At 44.3% G+C, this 14,325-nt stretch overlaps 1 protein-coding gene across 1 annotated transcript in view; it reads right to left on the reverse strand.

Annotated features, from left to right (window-relative positions):
- Positions 1–14,325, reverse strand: part of PDE9A (phosphodiesterase 9A) — a 49,134-nt gene that overhangs the window by 11,757 nt on the left and 23,052 nt on the right. The window contains exons 6-9 of the mRNA XM_009879327.1: positions 13,563–13,633; positions 9,216–9,300; positions 4,716–4,797; positions 2,374–2,448 (exon numbers count right to left, since the gene is read on the reverse strand). Coding sequence (XP_009877629.1) covers positions 2,374–2,448; positions 4,716–4,797; positions 9,216–9,300; positions 13,563–13,633 — 313 coding nt within the window. The remainder of the gene's footprint in view (positions 1–2,373; positions 2,449–4,715; positions 4,798–9,215; positions 9,301–13,562; positions 13,634–14,325) is intronic.

The following is a 14,325-nucleotide window of genomic DNA, read 5'->3' on the forward strand; positions in this document are numbered from 1 at the left end:
GATGTCTGCTCTGCAGTGGGAAGGCAGGCACAGAAAGTTTAGGACTACCACTCCCGGTTAATCTTCTGGGTTTGAAAATATTGCAAAAGAAAGGTATTGATAATCTGACGTGTCTGGGCACTTAACGTCTGCTACAAGTCAGAATTGAACAGACTTCCAGGAGTTCAGGAGTTTATATATCTGCCTTACCATTTCTGAAGGCAAAAGCAGATGCGGTTCTTAGACTGTAGATTGATCCAGGAGTTTTAAACGTGATGACTGTAATGTCGCAAATATGGCCTTGCAGACATTTTTAGTTAGGTTTCTGTTATTTCAGCTCTTAAAAGCTCTCCAGAAAAATTATTTCATGTACTGAAACTTCATATCTGTTCAGGGAATATCCATGGTTCATGAAGTAAGAAAGGGATTAGTTTTGAGTACTCCAAACTGGAAGCAAGAAACTTTCCTGCAAGACTTGGGGGATAATGTCATGAGCTGAACTCTGCTTAGATCACGTGGCCAGCATTTTGCTGCAGACCACCTTGTCTTGCTCCTAGTCCCTGACGTAGAATATATGTTTTGCAGTAGTTTCAGAAAATACTTTCTGAGACAACAAATGTGATCTAACAGGACTGAATTACCCTCAGAAATGCCTGTCTACCTCCAGCTGTCTCCAAAAGAGCTTTGCGTGAGTGATAGAATGACTCTGCGACCCAAAGCCTCTGCCCCTGAACATGTGACAATCTCAGTTTTCAATTTCAACTTTCTTGGTCAACAGCAAAAGCTTGAATATTGGGCTCTTATAAGGCTTGCAAGTTAGTGAGCATTTGAGAAAGAGAATGCAAACTTGCTGCATAGCTCGATTTACTGGGATGCTGCAGAGCACAACATTATTAATTTGCTTCAGGAAGACTATGGTTTATAACCTACCTGCCCCACACTGAGCACGTGGGCAAATGCTCATTGATAAACAACAATCGACAGAACTGAAATACTCTCTTGTAAACATAAACCAGAGCTAAGAGGGCAAGATAAACCTCTGTGGTGCTTGGCTCAATGGAGTATGTGCAGTATCTTATTTCTGAGCAGCACTCCTCCTCGCAGGGCATGTCTAATCTCCATGCCCTCTTGTTAGCCTCCTTCATGCCACCATACAGTGTTTCCTAGTACTCTGAATGAGTTACTATGCTAAAATACTATGCCTCAGCACACAAGAATCCAGGGATAATGGTTTTTGTCTCTCCTTAATCTTTCTTAACAGTCAGAACAACAATGGGCCAGCAGTGTTATGGTCCACCTGGCAGGTCATAATTCTCTCTCGCTGTAAAGACCTGACAGGCATTCAAAAGTTGCGGTTAAGTAATTTTGCCTGAGCAGTTGTATGGTACCGAGGAAAGGGGCTGGAGAGGGAACAGCAAATGCAGAGCACCAGCCTCAGCTTGGCATGGATCACACAAGGGAAGCTCTGCCAGCCCGTGTGAGTGGGAAATGGACCTAAAGTCACCAGAGCGTCCTGTCATTCAGCTGGCCAGATGAAATATCCCAAAGGGAATACATGGCTCCTGTGGGTTCAGGGTGGGATGTTTCTGCTTGTCGTGTTGATCTACAGGTGCTGAGCCAGAACAACCCTTGTATGTACAACTGATTGAGAAGGTAATTAAGGTGATTGCTACTGGAAATATTGCTAGAACTACCCAATCCTTCCCTTGGGAAAAACAGATCACTAAAACCCTAGTTTAGTCCTACCCTCCCATATATTTTTCCTAGGTGAAACTCGCTCATATTTGCTGAATCTAGTTTGACATTATACTATTAGTTGGCCATTACAGAACTTCATATTTCTGCAGAGGTTTACACATGGGCCTTTCAGAATCTTTTATAATACAAGTGATGAACAACACATAGTACTAATAGCAATAAGAAAACACTAATAGGTCACACATGCAGCTTTGTAACATTGTCAGAAAGCATCACAGAAAATCCCTTGTCTGAAAGGGTATGAATCAATGCACACACTTCTGTCTGGCTTCACACACAGCTTCATTGATTTGAGCAGAGTTTTGATGATACGCTTAAGCGTACACTTTGCTAAGGATCGATTTGTTCAAATAAAATGGCATGAGATAACTCATGTGACAGTAATAGTGCACTGGTTGTTAGGGGACATTACTAGGAAGAGATTAGATAAAATATAGAGACAGAACATTTTATGATAATCACCATAGTCTATCTGGTATCTGTAGGGAATAAGTGTTGTATTCTGGTATGATATAAATATTAAAAAAATATAAAGAGACAGAAAAGGGGAAAAGCCCTGCAGGCCATTTCAAAGGGGTCTTCTCGCCTTGCTGGCTCTCAGAAACAATATTAATCCAGCTAACATGACATCCTTACCTCATTGGGCTCCCACAGCCAGACGTCAAATGTTGGTTTCCGAAGCGCTTCTATGGTCTCCTGGGACAGCATGTACTGCAGAAATAAAAGGCAGTTGGTGTAAATGAGGGTGTCGGGCCCTGGTGTGAGATCTGCACTGGCACGGCCCTTGGACTCCGGAGGTCCCACTCACAATCAGGTTTAGCTGTATTTCTCAAGGACAGAGCAACTGATCTCTCCCTTTTCTTTCCCAACTCTCCTCTCCCTCTCCACCTGCCGCTTGCAGTAATGCCAGGATGCCCACGGCAGCACATCCATGATCGGTGGAGATCCTTACAGAGCAGGGAGGTGGAGGGTTTTGGAGAAAAGGAAGGAGAGTGGAGGTGTTATGAATGGGGTCACAAGTATATCCAGTCAGGGGATAGATGTAAGGGGTGCAGGGTACAGATCCACGCCTGGCTGTCCTGGTTCTGCTGCCTTCAGAGCACCAGTGACATTCAGTGCAGCCAGTTACGGCTGGGTGTTGTGAAGAGTCTGTGCTTACAGTGTTAAATAAGCCCATGGGCATGATTTATTTACTTTCAGATGATTTATGCTCTCATTTGGGGTATTTTTTCAAGAACACCCACATTCTCAAACTGATTGTCAGCCCACAAGATTCAAGTGATTTTTTACCATTATGCTTAAAACAAAATCAAGCTTATAGGCTGGTTATGATTGGTACACAAAATAAAAAACTGTGCAGGGTTAAAAGACCAGTGGAGATCTGGACTCTACTGAATTATATTTTCCAGACTCTATTGATTAGAGTCTTTCTCGGGCACAAGAAGCTTGTAGCTTTAATTGGCTCATTTACCGTGGCTGTCTCTAACTAGTTTGGGTTTACTGTACTGAGCAGGTGAACGATATTTTCTGAGCCATCAAATTGTTGATACTTTATCCAAGGAAGAATAACACTGAAGATTAATCCTCCTTCTTGAAAAGGTAATGATTTTTGCATTTGCCTATGTAATGTACGTTTAATAGGATGGTCTGCAAGAAATCCGTGAACTATCAGTACAGATTTGTTATGTGAAAACAGTGTTGTAATAACAATTTCTTCCATTGGACTCATCAGCTTATAGCCTCAGTAGCATCAGACAAATCCAGCACTTAACAACTGATAACAGATTTTTCAGATCTTTCAAACAGAACTCAAACTTCTAAAACCAGAATTCCAATGAGCTTTGGTCTAGAGACAACACAGACTACCAGTTTACTCTGCAGTTAGTACAACTCTTGTTAATTCAAGATTCTAATATCACAGCAGTAAATCAAAGGCTGATCTGACACATATACTTATCAAGGGAAAAAATAATTCTTAGAACTGATACATTTTACAAAAAAAAATGTGTTCATGTCAGGAACACAAACGTCTTGTGCAAAAGTTAATTAAAAGAAATGCAAGTCCCATGATGCCTGCTTCAGAGACCTAGAGGTTGCTTTTGCTAGGCAGAGCAGAATAAACAGCAGAACTTATGATCTGTTGCTCTGCAAGGTCCTGAAGACAAATATGCACAGGTGCATGTCTATATCACATACCTGCATCACTAGGGACCACATGAACCTGAGACTGGCTCAGCCAGCTTTGATGTGTGCAAGTAAATGCCCATATTGACATGGGTGAGCTGGTATTTTGTCAAGGTGCGAGCTGGGCACAGCTGCACAGATGTAACCTGGCATCTTTGAATAATTTCTATGGTCAAAGACTACTGGAGCTAGGACCAAAAATCCCATGTGCTTCATGGTTTCAGCCTCATTCATCACTGTGGGTTTGTACTTGTACTTGCCCAGTAGACATTTTTCTTCCAGCATCACTGTTTTCTCTAGCAAATACAGTGACTAATTTTCACAGGGACAATGAATCATTCTGGAGACAATCCACTGTCACATTTTCTCTTTGTTTCCCTATGTGAAGCATCCCCATAAATTACTTTTTAAATTAAAAAATAGTCCATTAGGACAAAGCGGGCAGCAGCACTATTTTCAATTAGAGTACAACATTATAGGTTATTTTTGATTGTTTGCTGCAAGCGTGGAGAATAAACAAATATAACTAGACAAAAGAGCATCAAATGTTGATGAATGCAAAATGTTCATTAGCATTTCAAACACTAATGAGCTTTCAAGTATTAAAGGATCCAACTTTAAGTCACCGCAGGCAACGACAGCATTTTCCATTGGCTTCCAGGGATTTTGGATCAGCCCCTGGATTTAGAATAACTAGGAGGTAGGTGGCTAGGGAGTCATGCATTATAAACCAGCACTTCTCAGGTTGCGGAGCACATGGTAGGATTCTGGGAAGAGACACAATTGCGTGGTACCTTTGGGTAGGATGGTACATCACGCCGGGGAGTCGGCCTCTTGTTTTCATCCAGAAAGCTGTACTTGCAGGGACAGCTAGTCCTGAAATGAAATATACAGCTCTTAACACTTCAGAAATGGAACAGCAGCACATCAAAAAATGCCAGAAGTACTCTGGTGTCTCAGTAGACATCACTCAGAGAATTGTTCCACTCCCTAACCTCTCCCTTTCTAATGCGGTGCTGCTCAAATGCTTTAAAAGCGTGATCTTCTTCAGGATCTTGTCCCCACTGTGCAACACCCTCATCGTCCCTTCTCCATCTATTTGAATTCAAGCAAGGAGTGTCTTCAGGCATGTATCCATGGATACCCAATCACTTCTGTTTAAACCAAGTAACTTCCTTTTCAGCGAGCAGCTTACTGATCTCATGGCTTATCGCAGCCCCACTCTGGGCCTCCTAAAAGCTTGGGTGAGACCATCCATTTGGATGGCATGACCATCTTGCCTGCTGCCCTTCAGGTGGGACAGCAGCACTGAGGCATGGGCTTGGCAGACACAGGCTGCTTGGCTGCCTGGTCCTGAAGGAAGGGAGCTGCTGTCAGCAATTACAGGTAATTAAGACTTGCCTGGTCATTAAAACCAGCACGTCCTGCCAGTTATCACAGAATCACAGAACTGTTGAGGCTGGAAAAGACCTCTGAGACCATCAAGTCCAGTCTATGACCCAACACCACCACATCGGCCAGACCACAGCACTAAGTGCCACATCCAGCCTCTCCTTAAACACCTCCAGGGACGGTGACTCCACCACTTCCCTGGGCTGTGCATCCCAGTGCCTGAGCACCCTCTCTGTGAGGAAGGGCTTCCTGAGATCCAGCCTAAACCTCCCCTGACACAGTTTCAGGCTGTGCCCTCTCGTCCTGTCACTAGTTGGCCGGGAGAAGAGCCTGACCCCCACCTGACTACAACTTCCCTTCGAGTAGTTGTAGAGAGTGATAAGGTCTCCCCTGAGTCTCCTCTTGTCCGAGCTAAACACCCCCAGCTCCCTCAGCCTCTCCTCACAGCACTTTCCCTCTAGTCCCTTCCCCAGCCTCGTTGCTCTCCTCTGGACCAGCTCCAGCACCTCAATGCCTTTCCTGAAGTGAGGGGCCCTCTTCCTTCCTCTGCATGTTCCCCATGAGCCAAGCTGATGCTATCCCATCTGAGGACCGTGATGGTGGGAGGTGCACACTAGCCTTACAGTCTTTGCAGAACATCTAGGTTGCTTCACTATAATGCGAGAGCAGCTTCTTGCCTTACAGCCACGGGGGTCACAATAAAACTAAGAGGTCTGTGGTATCACCCATGGTAATCACGATACTTTAACTCAAAATGTATTTCACAGGTAGTCGGTCACGTGGACTTCATTAACTGTCACGTGAGGTTGATCTGCTTGCATTTTGCATTTATCCCTGTAGTCCTAACATTTGTATTATCCTTTCTCATTTCTTCAAGCCCCCTACCAAATGAAGCAAGAAAAAAAAATCTCCCAAAAGAATCCAATCAAAGTATTCAATTAATTTTTTTTGTCCCAGTTAAAATTAAAATTTTGCATATTCTGTATTCCATCTCCTTTTACTACTTTTCTTCTGGGAATTGGTCTGAATCTCTTTTCTCCTCTTAACATTGATGTCTGCTGTCACTTCTAATGGTGTTGTACGAATCCTGCAAAAGTTATGTCATCTTACAGTTCATAGTGGTCAGCTGGCTTCAACCAGCTGCTTTTCCTGCCTTAAGGAGATTTTCAGTTAGTGAAGAGCTGTCTTGATCATTTCTAAAGTGGTTTCCTCAAAACTCCACTGTGAGAGGTATTAGTAAGATAAAAAAATAATGATGCTGAGGCATTCCTTGCCTTAATTGGAGCTGGCTGCTAGGGTTAGCTGGGGGTCAGCCAACTATCTCTAATTCCCAGATACAGTAAGACATCGAAGCCTTCATCTTATCACGCTGGGGAACACACCAGAGCCAGGATGCATCACACCTTTACAAATATAAAACTGTATCTGCAAATGATCATGATTTTAAATGACAGTATAATGTTATTAGCATCTGCCAGTGATGAGCACAAAAAGACTAGCAAAAAAAAAACAATTTGAGGGGATGCAAGTGGGGCTGCAAGAGGGGTGCACAATTCACTGTGTGCAGTGACTTTTGTAAACCTAGTTGGTCATCCTTACGCTGTCATTTGGTAATGTAACAGGAAATCTAAAATTATGTAAACATACAAGAATACAGGTGTCTATGCTGTAGCATTATTGAAAGAATATATGCACTCACACATACTTATGTATATTAATTAAATTTAGATGTGATCCCTAACTGCAACTGTGTCACATTATCTAGCAAATGGTGTGGCACAAGAGATGACAAGTCTAAATAGGAGCAAAGCCATTTCCACTTGCCCTGGGATGCCTCTGTTCCCCTAAGAGCACCCACACATCTCACGCCAATGGGAGAGAGCTTGCTCAACTGCTCTGGTGTGAAGTTAACCCCAGGCTGGAGTCACCGCTGCGGTGGCATCGCTCCTGCAGAGCTGGGGTCGCTCAGGAGTAGGGAACCACAGCTCATTCCTCAGTAGCACCCTATGAGGTCCCTCTTAACAGGCGTCCACCAAGTCTTTTGGCAAAAAGAGGTAACCTGCAGCCAGCCCTGGTTATACACCGAACCTAGCCAACATCAAGCTGCTGCTTTGAGATGCATGCACTTAGGGTACAGCTAATCATGGGCAGAATTTCGTGCAAAGAATTTCGTGCAACTTCTGTGCAGCTGGGAGGAGGAAGACCCAGCTCAAGGGAACCAAGAAGACCTGTGACAAGTCGTTGCCACATTGATACGGCACAAAGTGGTGCTGAGCAGAACAAGTCAGGCTCCTGTTTCAGCGAAAGGAGCTCAGAGCAAACTGTCTGGGGTGTCTGTGCCCAGCACTACTGCTGAGCACCCATTCCTAACACAGCTTCCCAGCATCACACTCCATGCTGGTCTCTGGCTTTTGGTGGCTGTCATACCTCTCCACAAGCCCTCAGTGAAGATTGCACCTCAGCGGGAGCCGGCTGCACTGTGCAGATGTAGCACTCCCCATTCCTGTTTTTCTTGTTAACAGATGGCTGTTTATACTACAAAATACAGATCGTAAGGTGACAAAATCTGGGACAGGAATGAGTCATGGCTGCTGCTGGGACAGTCTCATACTTCCTGATGTGTGTGGTGGCAACTGGGCAAATGTGAAGTTGCCATAACTTCTTTTTTTGTTGTTTTTTTTTGGTTTAATTCCCTGTGTGCTTGTGTGTCACTATGCTCATAAATGCAGCTCTCCCAGCTCCCTTCAACAATTGTGGAAAAGACAAATGATCAAGCACACACGTTTTTCACATCACACCCAGCACAAATCAGCACACATGTTTTTGCCTTTGCTGCCAATCTGATCTTTGATTTTTCTAATGAGATTTCTACATACACCTGAGCAAGAAATGATGCAAGTAACAGAGAAAACTGCAATCCATCCTGTTGGCATAAATCTGGAGCAGATCTGAGGTTAATAATGTTACTCTGCATTTATGCTAGTATGACAGCAGAATTTAGCCTTAGACTTAATAGGAATGTATTAACACAGTGCCTCCTGACATATCTGGATAGCAAAATTTATAAAAGCGAGTGATTATAATGCCCAATTCTTTCAGCAAATCTCCCATTGCCTTCAGTAGAAAATAGCTTTGATTAAAGGTCAGAGAATTTAACCCCAAATGAAGAAAAGGAGAGAGGCTGTCAATGTAGCTTGCTTACATCTGCTGAGAAAAATCCCTTTCACCCTCACTTTGAGCAATGCAGTACATCCCCTTCTCGACCTTCCCAGAAGTATTCATAATCTCATAGTGATGATTTGTTTGTCCTAATGGGGTATTTCAGCGACACAGGGGGCAGACTTTCCAGCCAAGACCACGTACCATACAAAATGCAATTTTTTCTGCTGTTGTTTTAATTACAGCGAAACCAAGCTTTGCAATCAGAGTGAGCCCTTGAATTAGAAAGTAAATTCCCAATTTCGTGTTGATTTTGAAATGAGTGTTTTACAATAGCATGAGATCATAATTAGAAGAGCTGCTACATATTTATTTGGTATTTTCCCAGAATATATTGGAGCTGATTCGAGTGTTAGCTGGTTCCCAACCAAACAGCACACTATGCAGTTCTTTTCCCATTCCCTCTTTCCCAGTAAATCTGGATGAAGTATTCCCACTCTGTATGGTGAAAAATAGCTCTCTGTTGCAAGACTTTTTTCTCTATTCCCGTGGTCCGAGCCATTTTAACTGATGAATGGCTATAGACCTTCAAATGTTAAATTAAAGCCACTGTCCTTAATGGTTATTGGTTTCATTGTTCTGTTACTTCTAAGCCCAGAAGGTAACTCAATTCTGCAGCAGCATTACATTAGGGTTTGAAACCAGTTGCTTATTTCTTTGGCTAGGTCCAAAGCAGAACTTACCTGCTGCTTCTTGCTGCCATTTCCTCCCTCATCTTTTTAATGTCGCTCTTGCATTTCTCAATCTCCACTACTTTCAGGCCTTCCACTGTCAACAAAGGAAAACAACCGGGGTGTTACCATGGCAAAAGTCAAAGGATCTTGTTTCACAATTGTGCAAAATTTCAAAGGGCTTTAACAGTGGGGTTATCCAGTGAGCCAGCAAGCTCTTACAGTTTGCCCCGGTTCTCACACACGCAGGTGCTGCCAAAGCAATATATCTTGAAAACCCGTAGGACTTCTCTGTTGCCAATTTTAGATAATAGCTGCAGTATTTTAATTCACAAAATGGCTATAATGTCCCAGCTTTTCCACAATTGTTAGCAGCAGTCAGCTGTTCTGATGCCTTCACTTCTCTGCTGTAGAACACGAATCAAAGGAAATCCTGAGCAAAAAAATCCTCTCGCGATGGGATGATAAGCACAGCTAGGCAAACATGTCCCAGTAGGATTAGAATTCCCATTTAGATAAAAGGTTTTAATCTGAAAGTTCACGCAGAGCATTAAGGAGCTCTGAGAGGCATTGCTAGTTACAGAAAAAACAAAGTGAGAATGCAGGAGAGAGAGAAATGTTGAAAAGTTTTACTCTAATGATTGATTCAATTCTTTTTAGATATTGAAAATCTGTCACTTCTTTCTGCCAATCAATTTTGTAATCGAAGGCTATTTCTGCATGCAGCACAAAAAATCCTATATTTCCCTTCCACATGTAATTACGAGAGCCACGAGGCAAAAAGTTTGATTGCCTGTTTATGCAGCAGCGCACTTCATTCCATGTAGCCGTGAGAACCTAACGTGGTACAAGTACGAGAATATTCTCCCTTTTCTTTCCTTCTCATTGAACTATCTGCGTGCTCAAGGACATAATACAGCACAATTTATTAAGTACATGTCATTCATAAGCAATCATTTCACAGCTCATTTGTTTACTGAACTCATTGTTTGCATGGGCAAGCTGTGGTTCGGGGAACTCAAGGGAACGAGCAATCGTACAATCAGTATTCAGTCACTTTCTTCGAAAATAATAGTCAAAACCACACTTATCTGGAGGGTAGAATGTAAGTGATAAAAAACTGCCTTGGAAGTGCACAACTCTGTAGATAAGCAGAGACCTCAGTTTTGTTTTCTTTATGCCAGTAACAACAAAGATTGCTGTTGGAACTGGGAAAGGGGAAAACAAGAGGTGTATGAACTGAGTCCAAAGTGCTACATATTAGGAGAAGAAAGACAAAGGTGTTTGGTTTACGCTTGGTTTCAGAGATACCTTTCACTTAAAAATCCCATTTCCAGATAAATGTTCTTTTGCTTAGCATTGTTACAAGTAATTTCTTTAGGAGATCACAGTGAGATGATACAGGCAAGATGCTGTCCTGCTTACTGTCCTTCATTCTGGATATCTATTTGCACTTCTCTGGGTACTCTGTTCAGCTGCCAATGATCAGCTGTCGCTGACCTGAAGGCTCCATGCTGCTATGTAACACCCAGGTGCATTTGCCTGGGAGGAGTTCGTGGGTAGCCCATTTGCCAAGCTGTCTAAACACTGGCCCGTGTCGATCTGAAGCAGTGGGAGCAAAGCAGAGTCATCAGACCACCAGGGCAATGGGGCAGGCAACTGCAGAGAGGAGAGGAGTTGTGGTGCAAAGTGGCAGCCCTGAGCATTTTTTTGTATTGCAACTCTTTAGTTTTCTTTGGAAACCTCTCCAGGGGAGAAGAGAATTTACATAATTATTTTCTTAAGGTAGATGTGAGATGCTTACAAATTGTAAAAGGTTTTCACCAGCTTCCTTATTCATGTATGGGCTGCAGGACAAAGCAATCCCAGCGCTTGCCCCACTCATGCATGTTTTCCAAGGGGAAGTCACAAGCTTTAAGTGGGATTTAAAAATGGGTTAAAAGATCTAGCTCCTTGAAAACACATTTCTGCGATGTGGTCCCTAGACAGTAACAGGAAGGAAGCTGAGAACATTTTATGTGAGGTGCAGATGTAGGGCTGTCATGAGCACTTATCCCCACACACATATCGCCTCTGGGGAAGAAATCCTGGAGATCACATGTGAAAGTGGTGGAAAAGGGATCTCCGAAGGAGGTAGGCGAAAAGGCAAAACAAAAGCACAATTCTTTTCACACTTATCTTGCTAATGATAAATAGCCTTGTCATGTGCACTGATTAAGGGCCCATTATATTATTCTGCAGCAAGAAATACCTTCTGAAAAGACCCTGTGCTGTCTAAAGAAATCCTTGGGCTGAATCCAGGACTGAAACATGGCTCTTAAAGCAACCTCTGGGAGCCCAGTTTGAATAGGGAGGTTGGACACTCCCTTTCCCTCACAGTTTTGCTTTTTAAACATGGAAACCTGGGATTATTTCAAAATGTTGCAGATCTGGCTCTTCTGCGAATTCTGGAAGTCCAATTCTGAGCAGATGGGTGCACTTGTAGACAAAAAACCCAGGGAGTCACTTCCCACAGGCTGAGGCTGCTGGAGACAGGATTGTGAGCGCTCAGGCAGAATGGGAGCAGATTGCTACATCTGCTGCTATTTCCGTGAGCGGTGAGACCCACTTACAGAAAGAAGCTTAGTCTGGAGACCAGTGAATTCAGTTCACCTGCATGTCACGGCAGCTCTGGGTAGGCTGTTTTCCCTAAACCAGAAATAAAGTGCTGGAGGGTGTGAGAGCACACCTCTTCCCCGCTGGCAGCAGCGGAATGCAAGTCTTCGTTATCTCCTTCCGCTGCTGCGGGCTGCCAGTGCTGAAAGGCAACGTGTGTGCAGGGATCCCAGGAGGTCATCCAGGGAGCCAGTGGCCAAAAGCTAAGCCTAGCTGGCTGGGAAAGTTGTCCGCCTGGGCTACCAAGGGGATGGGAAGACCCGCAGGAAGGCGTGCCTCACTTGCTCTCGCCACAATGCTTAGCCCTGGGGACTGGAGTTGGTCAGATGTCTAGCAGAAAATGCAAAGTGACTGAGATAAATTTTCTTTTTCTTCTTTGTTTTTGGATAAAAGAATATCTCAATAGAACCTTGGGAAACAAGGCAGCCAACCAGACAGGGAGGATTTGCTACTGAGGCTCCTTGCAGAGGTCTGTGCTGAGGTGTAGGCATGCCACAGGGTGCCCCCTCCATGGATGTCGCTGAAGGGCTTCCACCGCGCCGGGAGCCTGCGGCTGGGGAGGCCTCAGCGAGGGGTTCCCCTGCAGCTCTCTTTCAGTAAGGACATTTTTTCCTCTCCCTGCTGACAAAGGCATCAATCTCACTGAGCAGCTGCAGGGCCAAGGTAGCTTCTGGTCAAGGGAAATTTCAAGAAAACAGCTTCTTCTGTGAACCAGAAACTTTTTTTTTTCCCCCAGTCAGCTCTTGTGAGAAAAGTGCTTTCTGCAGCTGTAGTGCCAGGGAAAGACTCTGCCTGCTCCTGACTTAAAATGCTGCGTATCAGCGAGGATGTGGCCTTTGGTGACAAGAGTGCTGGGTGACAGCGCCTTGTTCATACCCCTTCTCTGACTTTCTGGGACCTGTGTTGTGCACAATATACTGAGAAACAACAAGTTAGACGCTACGAGGGGGAGAAAAACCAGCAGCAACAACAACAACAACAACAAACAGGAGCATTTTGACCAGATAAACTTAACTCAGTTGTTGTAACTGAGGTACAGCTGTGTTACCAGTAACACACTGAGCAAGCGAGGAAATGGATGCTGCCTCGTTGTCTGCCAGGCACTGTGACCAGGGAGGGCTGAATCCCCGTGTTTGCAGGCTGGGAGTCCCCTCACCAGGCAGCGAGATGTCCCCTCTCTTTTCCATGTGTGCCATGCTGCCTGTGCACGGAGGCTTCAGCGTTCGTGCAGTATGGGCGCTCCACACGTTGCACGTACGCGTTTCAGGGCCCGGAGGGAGCACGATGTCTGAGTGCACAGGAGGTGGTGAGTGGCTGGGGCGTGGGGGAGGGTGGCCTGGGGGCCTTAGAGGTAGAGACCTTCTGTTCTGGGGACATGGTAGCAGCAGGACATGGCCCCAGTCCCAAAGCTCAGTGGCGGGCTCGAGAGACCCTTGAAGAGGAGGGTGGGAGGCATCATGGGTGCCTGTAACATCAGACATCCCTCTCTGGCTTCGCCCCACTGGTTGGTGCTGCCACAGGGCTCCCACCTTCCCCACGCCTCACCCCGGCCTTTCCTGAGACCTTTTGGCCAGATTTCGAGCGGGTGGAGAAAGTGGAGGGGCTGTGAAGAGCAAGGGTGCAACAGGGACAGCGAGGTGTCGGGGGGGTATTTTCTGAGTGAAGCACCAGTTCCCACTGCAATACGAATAAAGGGACACTCACATTCAACCTTTTTCTCCAGCATTGCCAAGTGATTAGCTACTTCCGTTTTCAGCTCATTGATTTTAAAAACCCTGAAAAGAGAACCCTCATGTATTAATGTTATACATTTAGTGCCATGCCTATCTTAGGTATAAAGAAATTTTGCTAGACATATCTATATTTTTTAGAGGATTGATCTATCCAACCATGGTTGCTGTAAGGAAAAGAAAATTCTCCATGGAAATGCTAAAATTTAGGCAAAACATACACCTGGGTTTAATTTTCAGGAAAAAAAATAACAACAAATGATTTTATTATAGTCCTGGGAATGTCCTGTGGCTCTGCAACACTTTATTACCCCCTCTCCCGGCACTGACTTCGTATTGTAACCCTCCCCGGGAAGCAAAGTTAAATTGATAATGCTTTGCTTAACAGCAGCATCTTGGTGTCTGCACACTCTGAAGCACTCCTCCTTTGGAGTTATGCTGGTGATTTGATGAGCTGTGGTGGGATTGATCTGTCTTATTGGAATCAGTTGGAATAAAATAAGCAGCTATACAGATGCTGAGAAATCCTCTTGAAGGAGAGACATGTTTGGGTGATAAAGGGAAAAATGAAACAAATCAGATGATTGGATTGTTCAATGATGAAGCAATACTTTTGCTTCCTAAGAGGGCAGAAGCGCAATAAGAACATTTATATTTACTATCTGATTTCCTTTTTAGATCAAAGATAATCTCTAAAATCGCTTTTGGTATAAGCAACCATACTGCTCTCAGCAGGA

Source organism: Apaloderma vittatum, unplaced genomic scaffold (assembly GCF_000703405.1).
Source record: "Apaloderma vittatum isolate BGI_N311 unplaced genomic scaffold, ASM70340v1 scaffold9382, whole genome shotgun sequence".
Classification (NCBI taxonomy): domain Eukaryota; kingdom Metazoa; phylum Chordata; class Aves; order Trogoniformes; family Trogonidae; genus Apaloderma; species Apaloderma vittatum.